Source organism: Puma concolor, chromosome A2, assembly GCF_028749965.1.
Source record: "Puma concolor isolate L17-30 chromosome A2, mPumCon1.1.hap2, whole genome shotgun sequence".
In the NCBI taxonomy this organism is placed as follows: domain Eukaryota; kingdom Metazoa; phylum Chordata; class Mammalia; order Carnivora; family Felidae; genus Puma; species Puma concolor.
In genome coordinates this window covers 68718097-68735481 of record NC_141668.1, presented here as the reverse complement: position 1 = coordinate 68735481, position 17385 = coordinate 68718097, and the positions used below count along the sequence as shown (strand labels likewise).

At 37.6% G+C, this 17385-nt stretch overlaps 1 protein-coding gene and 1 long non-coding RNA gene across 2 annotated transcripts in view; one reads left to right on the top strand and one right to left on the bottom strand.

Annotated features, from left to right (window-relative positions):
• Nucleotides 1-17385, bottom strand: part of LOC147583249 (uncharacterized) — a 208609-nt gene that overhangs the window by 30391 nt on the left and 160833 nt on the right. The gene's annotated exons all lie outside the window — the stretch shown is intronic.
• The window catches only part of UMAD1 (UBAP1-MVB12-associated (UMA) domain containing 1), a 223378-nt gene that overhangs the window by 138503 nt on the left and 67490 nt on the right, over nt 1-17385 (top strand). The window contains exon 3 of the mRNA XM_025929726.2: nt 7627-7700. Within this exon, the coding sequence (XP_025785511.2) occupies nt 7627-7700 (74 nt within the window). The remainder of the gene's footprint in view (nt 1-7626; nt 7701-17385) is intronic.

The following is a 17385-nucleotide window of genomic DNA, read 5'->3' as shown; positions in this document are numbered from 1 at the left end:
CCTGTTTGTTTTCACAGAGCCTATAGAACCTGTTGTCAGTGGAAGGCTCAGAGCAGCCCTTTGTAGAGCTTTCTTTCAACAACATTTTGCCATCCAGAGTCAGGAATGGTCAGCCGAACTTACTCTTGTAGTATGTAAGTATATTCACATTGAGGAAAGAGAGTAATAAAAATCCTTTGAAGGCAGATTTGTACAGAATAATGCAATACTGTACAAAATTAATTGGGGGTGGGGTGGGGTGGGGCTTTTGCATCTCTAGTCTTCCAGTCCAAAAGTAAGAATACGTGGATTTAACTGTTGAACATAGTGTTACAGCTTAATTGATGTTTCTGGGGGCGCCTGGGTGGCGCAGTCGGTTAAACGTCCGACTTCAGCTAGGTCACGATCTCGCGGTCCGTGAGTTCGAGCCCCGCGTCAGGCTCTGGGCTGATGGCTCAGAGCCTGGAGCCTGTTTCCGATTCTGTGTCTCCCTCTCTCTCTGCCCCTCCCCCATTCATGCTCTGTCTCTCTCTGTCCCAAAAATAAATAAATGTTGAAAAAAAAAATTTAATTGATGTTTCTGGTTGCTTTGAGATCTTCCAGAAAAATTATTACCCATAGCTACAACATAACAAGACTCAGACCTAAAGATATCTGTGAAATCCCAGGAAAAGTTAATTAAGAGCAGGCCAGTAGGACTGATCAGTGGGTCCGACCTCAGATTTGCTGATATTTTTACTTCCCTGAGTAAATGTATTTCAGTACTCAGTGTGACCCTAAGTTCTTAAAGTAGTAAGCAAGATTTTAGCTGTGTGATTTTAATGGCAGCCAGAAGATTAAAATCTAACATGATGCCTAAAAGTAGTATACAAATATATATTAAGATCCACACTAATGTTGTGAAAAGTAGATTGTTCTGTTGAACGCTTAATTTTTTTTCATATTTTAACAAGCATTCGGGGGTGCCTGGGTGGCTGAGTCAGTTAAGCATCTGACTTCAGCCCCGTCATGATCTCAGAGTTGGTGGGTTCGAGCCCTGCTTAGGGTCCTGTGCTGACAGCTCTGAGGCTGAAGCCTGCTTTGGATTCTGTGTCTCCCTGTCCCTCCCTTGCTCATGCTCTGTCTCTCTCTCCAAAATAAATAAACATTTTTTAAAAATTTAAGTATTTTAACAAGCATTTAGAATTCATTCTTTTTATCAGCCATTACTGTGTGTGTAGAACTGTCTTTATCTGTTCCCCTCACCACACCCTCCACAGTCAAATAAACAGATGTTTATTGACTTCTGTTATCAGAATGATGCCACTGTATCAGTTGTATCCTGTCCTTAGTGAATTTGGGGCATAATAATTTTGGTAAGATGTTCTTGGTGTCCTCTTAATTTGCTCTTCTTTAATTCCTAGTCAGCTTGAACCCTTTGCCATTTTGGTTTGCTAACTTCGTTCTTCCCTCTGTGGCTTAGCCGATTGCTCTTCTTGATTCTTATTCCCCCCCCCGCCCCCTCTCCTTGGGGTTAGAACAGTTGTCATCAGAATCCTGACCTAACAGCAGTGGGCTCCTGGGCAGGGCATGTCTTGAGCAATTAGTACTTGTGCTTTCTTCCATTCTTCATTATAGTGGAAAACAAGGAGCAAAAGGATAGTATTGGAAAACATGGAAGGGAAAACTAATCCAAACTGGAGGAGACTCCAGTGTGAAGTGTATTAGGCAGAGTTGGAGAACTCAAGTTTTGATAAGTAATGGGAGGCAGCGTGAGATTATGTAATGATCTGGCATTGTCAGCGGACTTGGATTCCAACACTGGGCCTGCCATTCTTACGTGGATATAATAAAGCCTACCTCACAACACTGCCAAGAGCACTAAATGAGATTACACATGAGGCTTCTCCTATCCTCTCTCCTCTGGGGCGGGTAACGACAACAGCTATGTGACAAGGGCAGAAGCACAGAGGACTATGCTTAAGACGAAACCTTTATCTTCCCCAACTCTACTCCCTGCCCCGGCTTCTTTGCAGTTAGCATTTAACATGTTCTCTCGTTTTCATCTTTGTAGCAGCCTTAATATGTATCATTCCCATTTTTCTGATGAGGAAATTGAGGCTCTGAGAAGTTAAGTACCTTGCACAAGGTCATGGATTTGGTAAAGGATTAGGGTCGAGTTCTGTCAGATTCCAAAGCCATTCCCTTGACACACCGGGCTGCCTCGTATAATGAGTGTGTGACTGAAGAATGAAAAGGAGCTAATGGAGTGGCCATTCCACTGTTCTTTCCACTACTTCACTTGGTGAATGACTAATAAGCAAACACTCCCAGAGGGTATTTGCATTTTAAAAGAGGAGCTCATTAACCCTAATGAATCTCTAATTGGCGGAATATGTGGGGGAGATATTTCTGATCACTGGGGCTTTCTCCTGTGTCTTCAAGGTGCCTGGCTCTCCTGTTCTCCTCTATGGATTATCAACTCTTCTGGAATCAGAAGTATGTAGTAGAATGCAGACACATCCTGCTAGTCCGCCCCAAATGCCATTGGATAAACTGACAAGGGGGTTGTGAAAAGATAGCGAAAAGAAAATAAGTGTAGGTTAGCACTGTGGAAAATGACTCTTTGAAAGCTGAATAACAAGTTTGGCAATTTTGAGTCTACTGAAGAGTCAGTCAGGTAAGAATGATATATTCCCTAACCAATTTTAACCTTAGAAATGTTCTATCAGCATTTCCCATGGTGTGTTCATAGACCCCTGTGAAATGTTTAATAGGTATCAGTGAATACAATGCTCCATAGTCAAATACATTGTGAAAAAAAAGTTGTAAAGTTCTTTACTGAAGAATTTCTCACAGGCTTTAATATGTTAAAGTGCATTGGAAATCAACTGGAAGGGAACGCATTCTGCAGATTTTTCTCATACTTTTGACCATAGAAATATTTCTTCCATGTGAACCCCCCGAAACTAGTGTTTTGTAGACTGCATTCTCAGATAAGCAGTTCTAGATAATTCTTTTCTGGTTAAAAGAAAGAAAATAGTTTTCTGTATTCACAGCTTTTCATATTTAGGTAGGCTCCAGCCCTGTCCTCATCAGCCCACTCCCAGTCCTGTTAGACCCTAGGGTCTTCCAGCAGGTACACCTCTCTTCTTCAGATAAGATCTAACCAATTGAGGGGGGCAAACCCCAACAAGTAGAGACAAAATTCTCACTTTTATTGCCTACTGAGCTGATGTTAAAGATCTGTCAAGGACCAGATAGGTTTCTGAACCCCAAAATTAGCTTGAGCCCATCCAGTTGCAGGAAATGCTGGGCTGGAGCAGGTTTCCCCAGGTGGGAGGAGGTCCCTGTGGAGGGTCAGAGCAGACAGAACCACATGCTGCCTGGAGTCCTCTCATTCTCAACAGAAGGGGAAGAGGAATGGGCAGAATCACATGCACAAGGTCCCCAAATTACCAAGCGATGGATGGGATGGTGGAGGGAGGCCTGGGGTTAATGTTACTAGATTTTCTTCCACATTCAAGGAGGCCTAAGAGTAAGGATACTCCCCCACCCCCTCTCCTGCCAAAACAAGTGTCCTCTGGGTAACCCAAATAGGCATTGGGGTTCCCCTTCCGTCACTGGGGATTTCTCTCCTTTTATCCTGCTCTTTATACCTAGTGCTCACTCTTGACCACCATTTCTCCTCTCCTTTGACCCAATTCACCCAGTAGAATAGGATCATGATGATACCCTAATGACCATCCCCTGTCTCCTCCTAGAACTAAAACCCAATTCAGCCTTTTATCCTAGAAAAGGTAGAATACATATAGTCTCTAAAATAGGGATCTGGAGGGACACCTGGCTGACTCAGTTGGTAGAGCCTGCAACTCTTGAGCTCAGGGTCATGAGTTTGAGCCCCATGTTGGGCATTGAGATTATTTAATAAAAAAATAAATAAAAATAATAAACCCCCAGAGATTAGGAAACTACAGCTTGAAACTTGTTTTTGTAAATAAAATTTTATTGGAACATAGCCACATTTGTTACTTTATATATTGTCTCTGACAGTTCTCAGCCACAAGGGTAGAGTTGAGAATTTTGTGACAGAAACAGTAGGGCCCACAAAGTCTAAAATGTTTGCTGTCTAGGACTTTAAGTGGAAAAACTTGCCAATATCTAATCTAAAATATGAATGATTTTCACTTCAGCCCTTTGAGTTCCAAAAGGGCTTCCTTAGTGTGTATATTTAGGCTTTATTTTTTATTCTAAATAACAACTACATTTTAAACCAAGAAAATTGCATGGTTGTAGTATAAGAGGGATTTTGCCTTTTGTGAAAGTGTTTCCAGCCTTAGAAACTTCTGGAAAAACATCAGGGGGACTGTGTTTGCTTTGAAGGATGGGAAGGAAGGAGAGAGGCATCATCAATGGAAAGGGAAGAGAACAGATAATCTATGGGGCTTATGGAAGAAGAAAAGAGTAGAGAGAAGTGTTTAGGGGCCCAGCAGGTTGGACCAGCACAAGATCCTGTGTTCAAAGCTCCCTTTCACATCCTTGGGCTCTTCTCTTCACTGTTCTCTAACTCAGATTTGATTCCTCCCACCTTGGCCCGCATTCATTAGAACCTTCCACCAGACCACAGAAACCCTAGAGATGTCAGAAGGATTCTAGGTCCCACTGTGACTGCCTTCTACTTGGGAGACTTTGGGCAAGTCACTGAGTGCCTCTGCCCCTTAGGGTTCATTCTCCCTAAACTGGGGAGACAGAGGGTGGATGGGGAGGATGTCTTACCTCACCATAGTGAGAATCAAATGTGGTGCTGTAAAAAAACAAAACAAAACAAAAAAAACTTGGAAATGTAAAGTTCTGTGAACATGTTGGTTGTTTGTTCTTTTTAAATAGCTGACTCGCAAATGAAAACTTGTAATCTATCCAGTGTATAAATTAGAGTTAACTGACAATTTGAAAACTAAAGTACCTTATATCCCATTTGTCACATGCATCTTTATTTATTGTTGAAGTATCTAACTTTCATGTAGGTTATAAAAAATTAGAGAAAATAACTGAATTTTTCTCATGATAAAATAATTCTTCAATGAGAAGAAAAAAACCTTCAAAAATCATATTTCATCGTGACCTGTTCTTTTCCATTTGTTTGTGTAGTTTTCATTCTGTGCCTTTGTTTATAGAGAATAATCTTGCAGATGGCATTTTTCCTTGTAATCAGTTATTGTCCTATCTGAGTCATCGCCAGACATGGCATTTCAGTAAATAGTGATTCTACAATCGCTTCCAGGCAGATGTGTTGTGTGATGTCAGGAACACTGACTGATAACCTTTCTGGTTATTCAAGCAGTAGGGAGAAATGGAGAAAGCTTTGTGCAGATACCCAGCTTGAAGTCAGAAAATGGCAAAGGAAGTACAGACTTTGTGTCAAATGATTTTAGCCAAAAAGTGTTTGTGTGGCTATGGGATAGAGCAGTAATCATTTTAAAAGGGAAAAACTCTTGCGTAAATGACCTTTAATATTGGACGATGCATATAATAAGCATCAGGCATGTGAGTTATTAAACATACTTTGACCTCAATGTGCAGACCTTTGCATTACCTTTGCTGCTTCACGCCGCTAGCCAAGGAAATGAAACTCCCCATGCATTGGTTTTGCCACCTGTAAACTGGAGGTTGATTATCTTGTCCCTAACTCTTTCAGAGAGAAGATAGATTTCTGAAAAAAAAGCTCTTCGAGATAAATGGTCAGTTTAAATAATCACTTGAAAAATCAATCAAAATGGTTTGACATGCTAGGTCACAAAAGTAGGTTGAGGTAATTGGTCACTTAATAGCTATTATCTTTATTATCCAATAGATACAACCCAAAAGTTCCTAATGCTTTGGTTTCAGTAGTATTTTTTATTTATAAATCGTTGTTTTTAAAATCTAATAAGTTATACCACAATTATAGATCCCTAGAAGCAATACACTGTAGTGGTATTTAATACAGTTGTCTTTGAGGTGAGCATCTGACTCCCGATTTTGGCTCCAGTCATGATCTCACAGTTGAGGAGATCAAGCTCCACATCAGGCTCTGTGCTGACAGGGTGGAGCCTGCTTGGGATTCTCTCTCTCCCTCTCTGTCTGCCTCCCCAGCTCTGCTCACGTGCTTGGGATCTGTCTCTCAAAATACATAAACTTTTAAAAAAATGTTTAAAAAAATACAGTTGCCTTTTAAGTTTCACAAATATGTGTAGAAGGACCTTAACTATATGCTCAAATACAGCTTTTCACATGCCACCTAATATTTTATCTCAGTTTTATGGACTAGAAACTATAAGGAGAAGTTCACTAATTTATTCAGCTAGTATTTGTTGAATACCTATTATGTGCTAGGTCTTGCCCAATGATAATGTTGCACATAGCTGAGAATGGAGCTTATAAACTGGAATATGCATCGATATGCTTGCATTTTAAACATTTGGTGGGGAGGACAGTTACTTTATCTTAAGTAAATAAAATACCAATTTAATGCTTCACGATGTTAGAATTTGACAGGCTAATTCTTTAAAATTTCAGTGAGGCTCTGATTATCGCCATTGGTATGCTAAACTTTTGTGTTTCATAAAAAAAAAAAAAAAAAACAAAAACAAAAAACAAAACTTAAGCTCAGCCAGGACTTGCATACTTTGTTATCTCCAATCAAGACTTGTGACCTTCCTTATTAACAAATTCTTAACCTTTAATGTTGGCCACATCATCATCTATGAATCTTACAATCTTCCTTGTTGTGGGCATTCCTGAGCTGGCTTAATTTTACAGGAAGAGCAGTTTACAAATTACTAAACCAACCTCTCACTTTGCATTAAATAAGTGGGCTAATTGTTTCTTTCCCTACCATGTTTTAATCACAGATCATTAGATATAGTTAATATATTAAAATAAGTCATTAATAAATTATGCTTATACTTAACCTATGTTTGTGTCTGTCCTATGTCCTTGGAGCCAGCCTATTACCAACTTCATTTTGTAATATAAGCCACCCAGGCATCAGCCTTAGGAATCAAAGTATTAACTGAAGGCTAATTTATGAATTTGTTCATTGTTCTTTCCTTCTGTGAAGATTGTGTGACATTTGGTTAATTATTACATGCAAATATCCATATCTACTTGGAGGCAAATCTACAGACACACAAGTAAACACTTATACATAGTTAACCTTATTAAAAAAAATAATATGGAGGACAGTTCCTATTATAGAGACTTTTAATTTGAAAGTAACTTGCCTTATTTTCCTTAAGTCATAAACTCTCCTCACTTATTTGAAATATGACTTGATTTACAAAATACGAATTCACTTGATTTTTCCAGAGTAAACCTATATCAAAGCAGGATACATCTCTGGATCTCTGGTTTACATTGTTTATATACACATATACACATATACACATATATATATATATATATATATATATATATATATATATATATACACGGATGGATGATTTCTGAAACCTCTATAAAATTACTGTGCTTAAAAATTAAGTTACTTTGAAACAAAGGAAACAGTGGTTGCTTCCATAGTGTGAAACATATGGCAACAAAAGATATTTTAAATAAATTGAAGACACTTGGCCTCAATGGTATGGTAAAGGTGTTTTTTTTTTTTCTTTTTTTCTTTTCACTTCATAGGAGATACGGCACATGAGCAAAGAATGGCAGCAAGAGGTAAAACTTCAGAAGAAGAAGGCAACCAACCTTTGGAGGTAAGTGAAACTCAGTAAGCCCTTTTGGGGCAAAACTCAACAAGTCACTATGATTATATATTCCTCTGAGGATAAATAGTAACTTCTACTCTTGCTACATAGGTGCCAAGTACAAAGAAGACAGGTGATTTCACCAGTGCTAAGCTTTTCCTAGTGCTGGATATGGAATCTTTCAGTTGAAAAAAGAGGAAGAGAGCACTTAAGTTAGAACATTTGAACTATTTTTGAGTGATTATTTTCTAATACATTCGAATGAATAGGTAATACCTGAACCTATACAGGTTTGCAAATAACCTATTTAGAACTGTATTACATTACCATTTCCAGCATCAAAGTATATTCCTTGACAGTGTTCAGTAAAAAGACTAGGGTATTGGTTCTTTTCCACATGAGAAAATTATTTTTTCCTTGTGGTTACTTCAAAATGTAATTCAGATCCTTTTCATATACTGTGTAGAAACATCCTAACATTCTTTAATCACTAACATAATCATTTTTAAGATTTAGGGGGAATGTTAATTATTCGGGTAGAAGATATACCCATGAATTTTGGAACTTTCTACATGGTGACATACCCCTACTTAATTCTTCCTGTGATACAGGAGGGTGTTGCTGCATACAGCTGGAGGGAGTTTGGGGACCTGGCCTGTTTGGTTCATCACCGTAGTCCCAAAGCCTAGCACAGGATAGGTAGTCAAAAAGATTTGTTAAATGAATGCATGAATAAAATCTTGATCAGTCAACATGAATCTTACCCAGTCTCGTGGTTTTAACTTACGTGAAGAGACTGATGACTCCCCAAGTAAATCTCCATGAGACCTCTCCCATGAGCTCCAGACTATATCCAACTGCCTATGTACCATTTCACTTACAAGTTTCTAGACAGTTCAGGCTTTACGTGACCAAAGAAGAAATACTGATTCCTGATGTGGGTTCAGGCCCTGCATCAAGCTCTGTGGTGACAGCTCAGAACCTGGAGCCTGCTTTGGATTCCGTGTCTCCCTCTCTCTGTGCCCCTCCCCAGCTCCTGCTCTCTGTCTCTCAAAAAATAAATAAACGTTAAAAAACATTACAATCAAAGCCCCTAATGTACCCCTGCCTCTCTCTTCCTCACGCTCCACATGCAGCCCATCAATAAGCCTGGTCATCTCTCCCTCTACCTGTGGAATCTGACTCCTTCTCAGCACCGACACCGTTAGAACTCGGGGGTGAGCCACCACTCTCACCAGGACTCTCCTTAAGTCCATTCTCCACACAGCAGATGGAAATATGAATGAGATCACATCACTCTTTGGCTTAAAACCTGCTGTCTGCCCACTGTAACTAGAATACATGCTGTATATTATGGCGGGCTACCAGGAGCAACACGTGCTCTCTCATCCCCATTCTCTCCACACCCCCAAACACCAACCCCACCTACCAGCTGCTGTTCTGTCTCCTGGTCATGTTAAGCTCCTTCCCACCTCAGCCTCTGCAATTTGCTATCCCTTTGTTAAGGTCATTCAGGTCTTAGTTCCAGTGTCATTTTTCAGGACTACCTCAGCTAAAGTATCTTTTTCCCTCCATCACTGTCACATAGCCCCATCTTATTTCCTGCACAAACTTTATTAATTCTCAGATTATTCATTTATTTACTGTCTGCCTCCTCTGACTAGAATGAAAACAGACTCTGTGGGCCTAGAATAGTGTCTGGTACATGGAAGGTGCTCAGTAAATACCTGTTAATTGTAATCTAGATTTCCTGTAATGTCATCATCTGCCTGCCAAGTTAAAGGCCTAAAAATGTCATCTTGACTCACTGTCGCCAACATTCTTATCAAGTCTATCAATTCTTACTGATTCTACCTCACAAATACCCTTCCAAGTCTGGTTCCTCACTCTTCAGCTAGGCCTTTTCACTAGACTGTTATTAGATGAGCAGTGTCTTTTCCAAATCCCTTTCTGAAAAAAACAGCAGGTTTTATTACTTCAGGCCCCCCAAATGCCTTGAAACCTGCTAAATAAAGCTTAAGAACAAAACGCTGTTCATACGGCACCTCCTTTGTGAACTCTCCCTACATTCCCAGCCAGAGATGGCCTCAATGTCCTTGTACTGCTTGTGCTGTCTTTTATGACTTCACTATCATGCCAGTTCCTGGACGATGGAGCCTATACTTTTAGTTAACCAGCTTTAAAGCTTCAGCCACTAACCTAGTGTCAAACACATGTGGTGTGACAGAGAAGCCCTGTCATTGATTCTGGGGTGGATAAATGAAGAAATCAGTTAACAAAGGGAAAAAAGACAGCAAATGCTGTGAGTCTCTTCATTAAATCCTGTTTTTCTCCTTACACTATAAACACATGGACTATATATTTTTTTCATCACTGTAAAGTTTTCTTATTTCTTATAAGTTACCCATAAAAATCTATGAATTTACACTATTGACACTCTTACTACATTAGCAAGGAAAAGTATGATTTCAGTTAAAAAAAAAAAAAAAAAAAAAAGGCCCCTGGGTGGCTCAGTCAGTTGAGTGTCCAACTTTGGTGCGAGTCATGATCTCACAGTTTGAGTTCAAGCCCTACGTCAGACTCTGTGCTGACAGCTCAGAGCCTGGAGCCTGCTTCAGATTCTGTGTCTCCCTTTCTCTCTGCCCCTCCCTGCTCATGCTGTCTCTCTCTCAAAAATAAATAAGAATTAAAAAAAAAAGATATACGTCTGATTAAGAAATTGTTACTATTGTACCTTCACAGGAAGGATTCTCATTTTAGTTTTTAGTTTTTAATGGCTATATAAGAAATGTTGAAATATTATTTATAATGAGAATGTTTGGTAAATTGGTATGGGTTCCATAATGTCTAAAAATAAGACTTATAGTTGCCAAAATAGAACTCCCTTTCCTAAGGACCTTTTGGAGAGGGTGGCTTTTAGTATATCAAAATAGGTTTTCTGGTGAGTTCAGATAAACATCGAGATTGCATGCTATTCTCAAGGAATTGTTGGGCCTGGGGTGGAGAGACTATAAAGATAAATACAACTATGACTCTCAGCTATAGAAGCAGAAATTCTCAATCTATTCATGGAAAATTAGAAAACCCGAACAATTACTATAATATAAAATGGAATAAATAAATTTCATAAATTCCGTAACTACAAAGGTAAGTGAGATTTCAGTGAAGGAAGAAATATTAGGGAGGCCTAATGCACTAGATGAGCATTGAACCATGAACTAATTTTTCTTACTATTTCTACAGTTAATTCCTATATGATAAATTCCTGTGATATTCCTTGATAAAATCCTTAAGAACATTTTAGTAAAAACTTGAAAAAAAAAAGTTTCAGAAATCTAGAAGCAAATCATAGTATGAAACGACTTTCTACACAGGCATTTCAATGATAGATGATAAAGGGTTAAAAAAGAATGTAACTCGGCCTATGCTGTACTGTAGCTTTAATGGTAGTTAAAATATTTTGTTAAGTAGTGTGTGCTATTTTTCCTTACGCTTCATAGCCCAAGTGTACTTAAAAAATGTGTTCCCTCTCCAAATACAGCTCTCTCCCGACATCAGGACTCTAGCATCTAGGTGGAATATAATTTGCAAAAAGGGGGTGTGGTTTGGACATCAATAAGTGAATTTTTACAGATTTGGATTATAAGCTATGTTGATACATTTACACAAAAGACTATGAAAGGCAGCGTATTTATTTGCATTAGTTAGTGGGACTTTTTACTTTGTGAACTGAAAATAATAAGGCATTCATTTCAGAAAAACATTAATTTCTCAGTATACTTGTCTTATTCAGTCCCCTTCCCTAAATATTTTAGGTTCCTTTTAATGATGACTTTAGTTACTACTGTTTCTACCTTGGCATACTCTCTATATGATCCCAAAGTATCATCACCTAAAATAGCGTAACTTAAAGAGATATCAAACCATGTAGTCACCAAACGTGGTTACTCTCAAGTTGTGCTTTAGTCTCTATTTTTAAGAACCACTGGTAACTTTTAACAGAATTCATCATGTTTTTGGTGTGTAGAGCTTGAGCTCCCATAAACCCAGGTTTGGGTTCATTAAAATTAAAGTCATTAGACTCTAGCACTTGGGGAAAGAGTTATAATTTGGAACTAATTATCCAATTGGAGGATTATCCACCTCCTTCTGTTCCTTTTTCTTTTTTTTTTTTTTTTTTTTTTTTTTCCTTTTTTTTATCTTGTTGCCTTTCTGGGTAAAATTTGGTTATGAGTTGTAATGATGTTATGGCTACTTATTACCTTCTGCCAGTCTAGGAGCCTATTACTTACAGCTCAGGGGTATAAATCCACAGATTCGTGGAGGGAGGGGCTGCTGTTTTGAGTTTTTGTCATTCTGATCTTTTCAGGGAATAAACATTACAAATAAGCAAGTAATTAGTCATTATTTTCTCATCTTCAATCATGGAAAGTGTTCTGTGTTGTGAAAACTGGAACCATATTAGCTACTTATTTTTCTAGTGGGCCTATTCTTTTTTGGTTTTGTAGGTATATTTTGAGAGCTATGAGTATGTAAGTTTCAGTTTCTTTAATCATCTCCAGTTTTGGTGACTCTTAATTTCAACCTAGTTTTAATAGATTCTTTTAGATTAAGTGTGTATTGAACTTAAATTTATTTGTACTATAAAAATTATTTTAAAATTTGAATTTAGTTTTGGTTTCCAAGACTGAGGAATATGTTTATTTAGTGCACTGGCCTAAAGATAACAAAACACAAAAACAAGCCGATAAAAATCTCCCCACAAAACCGCAATTCTATTTATATATTTGTCTTGAGTGACAACTAATTCACATATGCATATGGAAACACATATAAAATAATAACTAACAGATGGCATAGCTGCAAAGTAGGATTTATAAAGATTATTATCAGCTGGTGGTACTGAGATACTACTGTGGTTATGCTGACAGAAGACACAAAAATTATTTATTATAATAAACTGTGACACTAATATCCCCCCAACTTCTGTTTAACCGAAGTAGCTTATTGCATATTTAATATAAATTTCTTAATGACGACCTAAAACAATCTTACAGCCAATTTGTGCTAGGAAATTTAATAGGCAGCAGTTGCAAAACAGTAATTGAGGTAGCAACAACAAAATGCTTGCTAAAATTGTTGAGTGCATAATACTAGAATCCCTGGAAAGTAAAGATTTGGGGGACTTTGTTCAGCACATTTCCACTGTAGTACAGTGGATTTGTGTTTTTTTTTTTTTTTTTTAATTTGTGTATTTGAAAATAGTTGAGTTACATCTGGAATTCACCATTCAGTAATTTAGGAAACATAAGTTTTGTTGTTGTTGTTGTTGAAATAGGCATGGAATGCACATATTAATGAAACATGTCCACTTTTCTTCTAATGTGTTTTTGTGCTTCCCTTAAGTCTTTTAACAGAACTGGAGGAGCCTTCTGATTCTATAGGGACTAATTTTCTTGTTTTTTATTTCAGATAGTCATTAAAATGAATGAAAATAGCCTTGAGCTTTGTAGATTCCATATGATGTAGACTTTGGCTATCATTTCTTAAAAGGGGAGTAAGATTATCCCATTAAAAACTGGATTCTGTGTAGAAAAGAATCGGGGTCGTGTGGTACAGGAAAATGGAGACAGACTGGGGCGAGTGATTCTCAAAAAGAGTTTTACATACTTTTCTCTACCAGATGTCAGGATTTCAGCCTTAAGAATTTTCTAGTATAACATAGTATCTAACTTTATTAATTTAAAGTACTGGGGTTATAAAGATGATTATGAAAATGTTTATTCTTGCAAGACATACATAGTCCAAATACGGATATAATGAGTATTGATATTGAAGGCAGTTTAAACTGGTACAACCATTTTTGGAAAGCATTTTGGCAATAAGTATCTAGAGCCATAAAGACATTAATATCCTTTGACAGTAATTCCACTTCCAGGATTCTATTCTAAGAAAATAGTCTTTTTAATCCACAAGAAGGTCTATGTGTAAAAAAAGATGGCAATTCATTCAATGGACTATTTTTCAGTTTTCATACATGCAATTGATGATTATTCTTCAATAAAAAATAGAGACTCTTGGTTTCATTATTTCAGTTAAATATATGAAGTACAAAATTGTATATACAGTGTTATTGCTGCTATGTAAAAGCTGTGCAGAAAAAGATGATGTGGGACATAAAAGCATTAAGAGGAGTTGCCTTTGGGATGATAGATACAGGAGAGAAATCATTCTTTCCAATGTTCTTATTTTCCAATTGTCTATAATGAGTGTATCTTCTGTTTTAAATGATAGGTTGGTGATGAGGAAACAATGTATTTACTCAAGGGCAGTTTTTGCTTAATAGAAGAACTATTTTAAACGGCAATAAAAACAATGGAGTAGGCTACTGAGGATGATCTTCAGGAGATATGTTGGTACTTTTCTGCCTTGGCTCATTTAGGTTTAAGATCCCTTAATTAGTTGATCACAGAGCACCACATCTGATCACGATTTGTCAAAACATCTGTCCTCTCACTCAGGGGCCTTTCCAGCAGGGAGAGAAGTGAGGTGACTTGGAGGTTATTCTTCACATCTCATTGGAAGTCACACGACCCCAACTTTTCTCATTGATCAACCTGTCAATGTCATTGTATTGGTTATAAAGTCGTATTTCCCCCTAAAACATGTTGCGGGCTCTTCATTTAAACATGTATTTGTCTAAAAACCTTGTTTCTTTGTTTCTATGATGTCGAGACTCTTAGTCGAAGATCTTAATTTCTCCCTTTATAATAGTTTTTGAGAATATAATTTTATCAGATGAGTGCAAGGATCTTTGTTTTTCGTTTCCCCTAATATAAAACCCTTCCAAATATCTGATTGACGGGGAAGGGAAGCACAGTTGGATTACCAGTCACTTAACTGGTAAATTTAATTCTTCAGTGTGTTCATCCCCCATGTGTTCATCCCCCTATACAGAACACCTTTTGGGAAGAAGATTTTGTAGAGTGAATTTTTCTCTTTATTTTCATTTGAATTACTGTATTGCAATAATATAGTAGAAAGTACATTTTGGGGAGCCTCTTCTGCTTACCAAATGTCTGATCAAGGACAAGTTAAGGTTCTATTCAACTTCAGTTCTTAGTCAATGAAGTAGGTGAATTAGATATGGTATGTGAGGTTCCCTCCCCTCCCCACCCCCCCCCGCCCCCGGAAGTCCTGGGTCTTGACTTCTTGGGAAAGTGAATTGGAATTTTGCCACCAAATGCCAATCTTTGTATTACTGCTATGATGATGGTGTGTGGGTGTGTGGACGGGAAGGTAGGGATCTGCTGCATTATGAAGATTTTAGGCATTGATTGATTAAGCTTTTATACTTGTTAGAAAGGAATAGTCCAATAGTCCCTGTTGGTAAATTATCAAACTGAAAAACGGCTTCCAACATCCTTGCTCTTGCTTCTAAGATCTGTCTTGGGCCACTGGTAAAGAACAAATTAAGCCCTGTATTATTTCTTAAAATCTATAAACTTTTTATATTAGACGATCAGATTAGCATAGGTTGTTGACTGCCCAGAACACTGGCAAGATGAATTAACTTGATGCATGTTTATCAGAGTTTGTAAAGATCTTTTCCAGAACCTCAAATTTGTATATTTTTTTCCCACTACCTCTTTGTCCTAATTTCAGTTTCACTGGAAAAAATTATAACTGAAAGGTCACAATTCTGACGTTTTCTGGTTTCCATTGGGGTTAACTAACACACTGCAACATAATGTTCATTCATCCTAGTCAGTAAGGCCAAACTATGTGAGGTGTATGAGAGCTGCCCCTGTTTCCATCCAAAATGCACATATGGTGTGGGTAAGCCAGTAATGGGAGTTTTACGCAATGTTTCTGCTCATGTACACAGTGTGTTGCTCAGCACCAATTATTCCTTGCCAGAAACCCGCTAACCTGCTGCTTTTGTAGCTCTGCTTGATGAGGCTAGGTAGCTTAAAGTGACCACAATGATATTTATTTAACTTCACCGATCTTAGTTTGTTAAAGTTGTAGAACTTTAACCATCTGCCTCCTCTGCTGATTTATTGCAATTGATTGCAATTAGAATCAGAGAACTGGAACCTTGTCATTGCATTGCACGGAGCCACGTCCGATCCAATGTATGTTTATTAGATATGTGGAGGAGGAAGAGGCAAAATGTGGAAATACTTCTTTGCTTAGCGAATCTAGTTGTTCATCTCCAAATTAGAAAATATTTTTTAAAAAGCAGATAAGATATTCTGTTGATACTTTGGTAGTTATTTTGTTGTCATTTTTCCAGTTTTCCCACTTTTATAGTTTTAAAAACCACAAAATCAGCAGGGTGAGAGGTCCATGTTGGGAGAACAACTGTTCCCTATTTCCCATAGCCATCTTTTTTCTAATCCCCTGTTTTTTAATTAGGAACAAATGGTCCTTATTTTTTCCTCCTTCGGTTCATGTTACAGTTGTAACTTCTTGTGACTATATAGGGAGTTTAAATTAAAGCCCAGCCATATTTATGTGGTCTTTACACAACCAGAGATTCTTTTTTGAAAGACAAATTTCATCTGGCTCTTTTGCATTGGAAAAGGAGCATGCAGATACGTATTTGGTCTAGTTGGCATTTTCTGAATATTATCCTTTGTACCTTACTGAGGATTCTTGTTGTAAATACACTTAACTGAGGACGGACCAATATGAAGACACAGAAAAAATTTACACTTTAGTGAAGCTCAGCTAAGTTTATGTCAATTTTTACATTTCTTTCCAGACCTAGCAGGCACTGCTCCTTACATGTCTTCTTTTCTTTTCTTTTTTTTTTTTTTAATGAATTTCTGTGTTCTTCTACCCTGGTCAATAATTAACATGAATTTCCACCCATTCAAGGACTGTTTAATGTCCACTTTGGGGATGTCATATCCTTAGGAACATACCTTTTACACATTGCTTTTAAATTAAGAAATCATTATGGGTGTGATTTCACAAATTTTCTCTAACACCAGTTATATAATAGAAAGTCTGTGTACTAGAAACCCCTAATGTAAAAGCCAAAAGCCATAATTTTTTTTTTTAATAAAAACAACCCACATTTTCTCTGCCTTGTTATGCCACTTGGAGAAGGAGAGAAGACTGGCATAAACTATACCTGAGAGCACAGTGATAATGGACTGAAGTGCCCACTCCATAGTAATAAAAAGCCTATGAAAACTTTCTCAGACCTTTGGAACTGAAAAGAGTGTGCAAACTGTTGCATAATCCTACTTATTAAGCTGGTTTTGGTTGGAGACTAATTGTGAGAACATGCTATTTTTTCATCTAGCTATTCTGGGTCTATCATCACTAGATCCAGCCGGTCCATCAGAGTATATTTCTATCTCATTGCCTTAGTCCTGCAGAGATTGCCTTCCCTGAATGGTTTTACACCTTGACTGAATAACTCTGTGAGAAACTTGAGTGGAATACACTATAACATTTATTATGAAGGAATTACTAAGACATTGTCTACTACGTCACATAGTCTCCCCTGCGTCAAGTCCCACTTAGGTTTTCTGGTTTCTTACTGCTTTTATATCCGTAGAAAATATTTTGCTTTTCCTGAGGTGGTAATATTCCCTTTTCTCAGGACCATTGTGAAGTCTGTACCTCATCATTTTTTTCTGTTTTCCTTTGGCAGGGGGAAGCTCAGACCTAAATT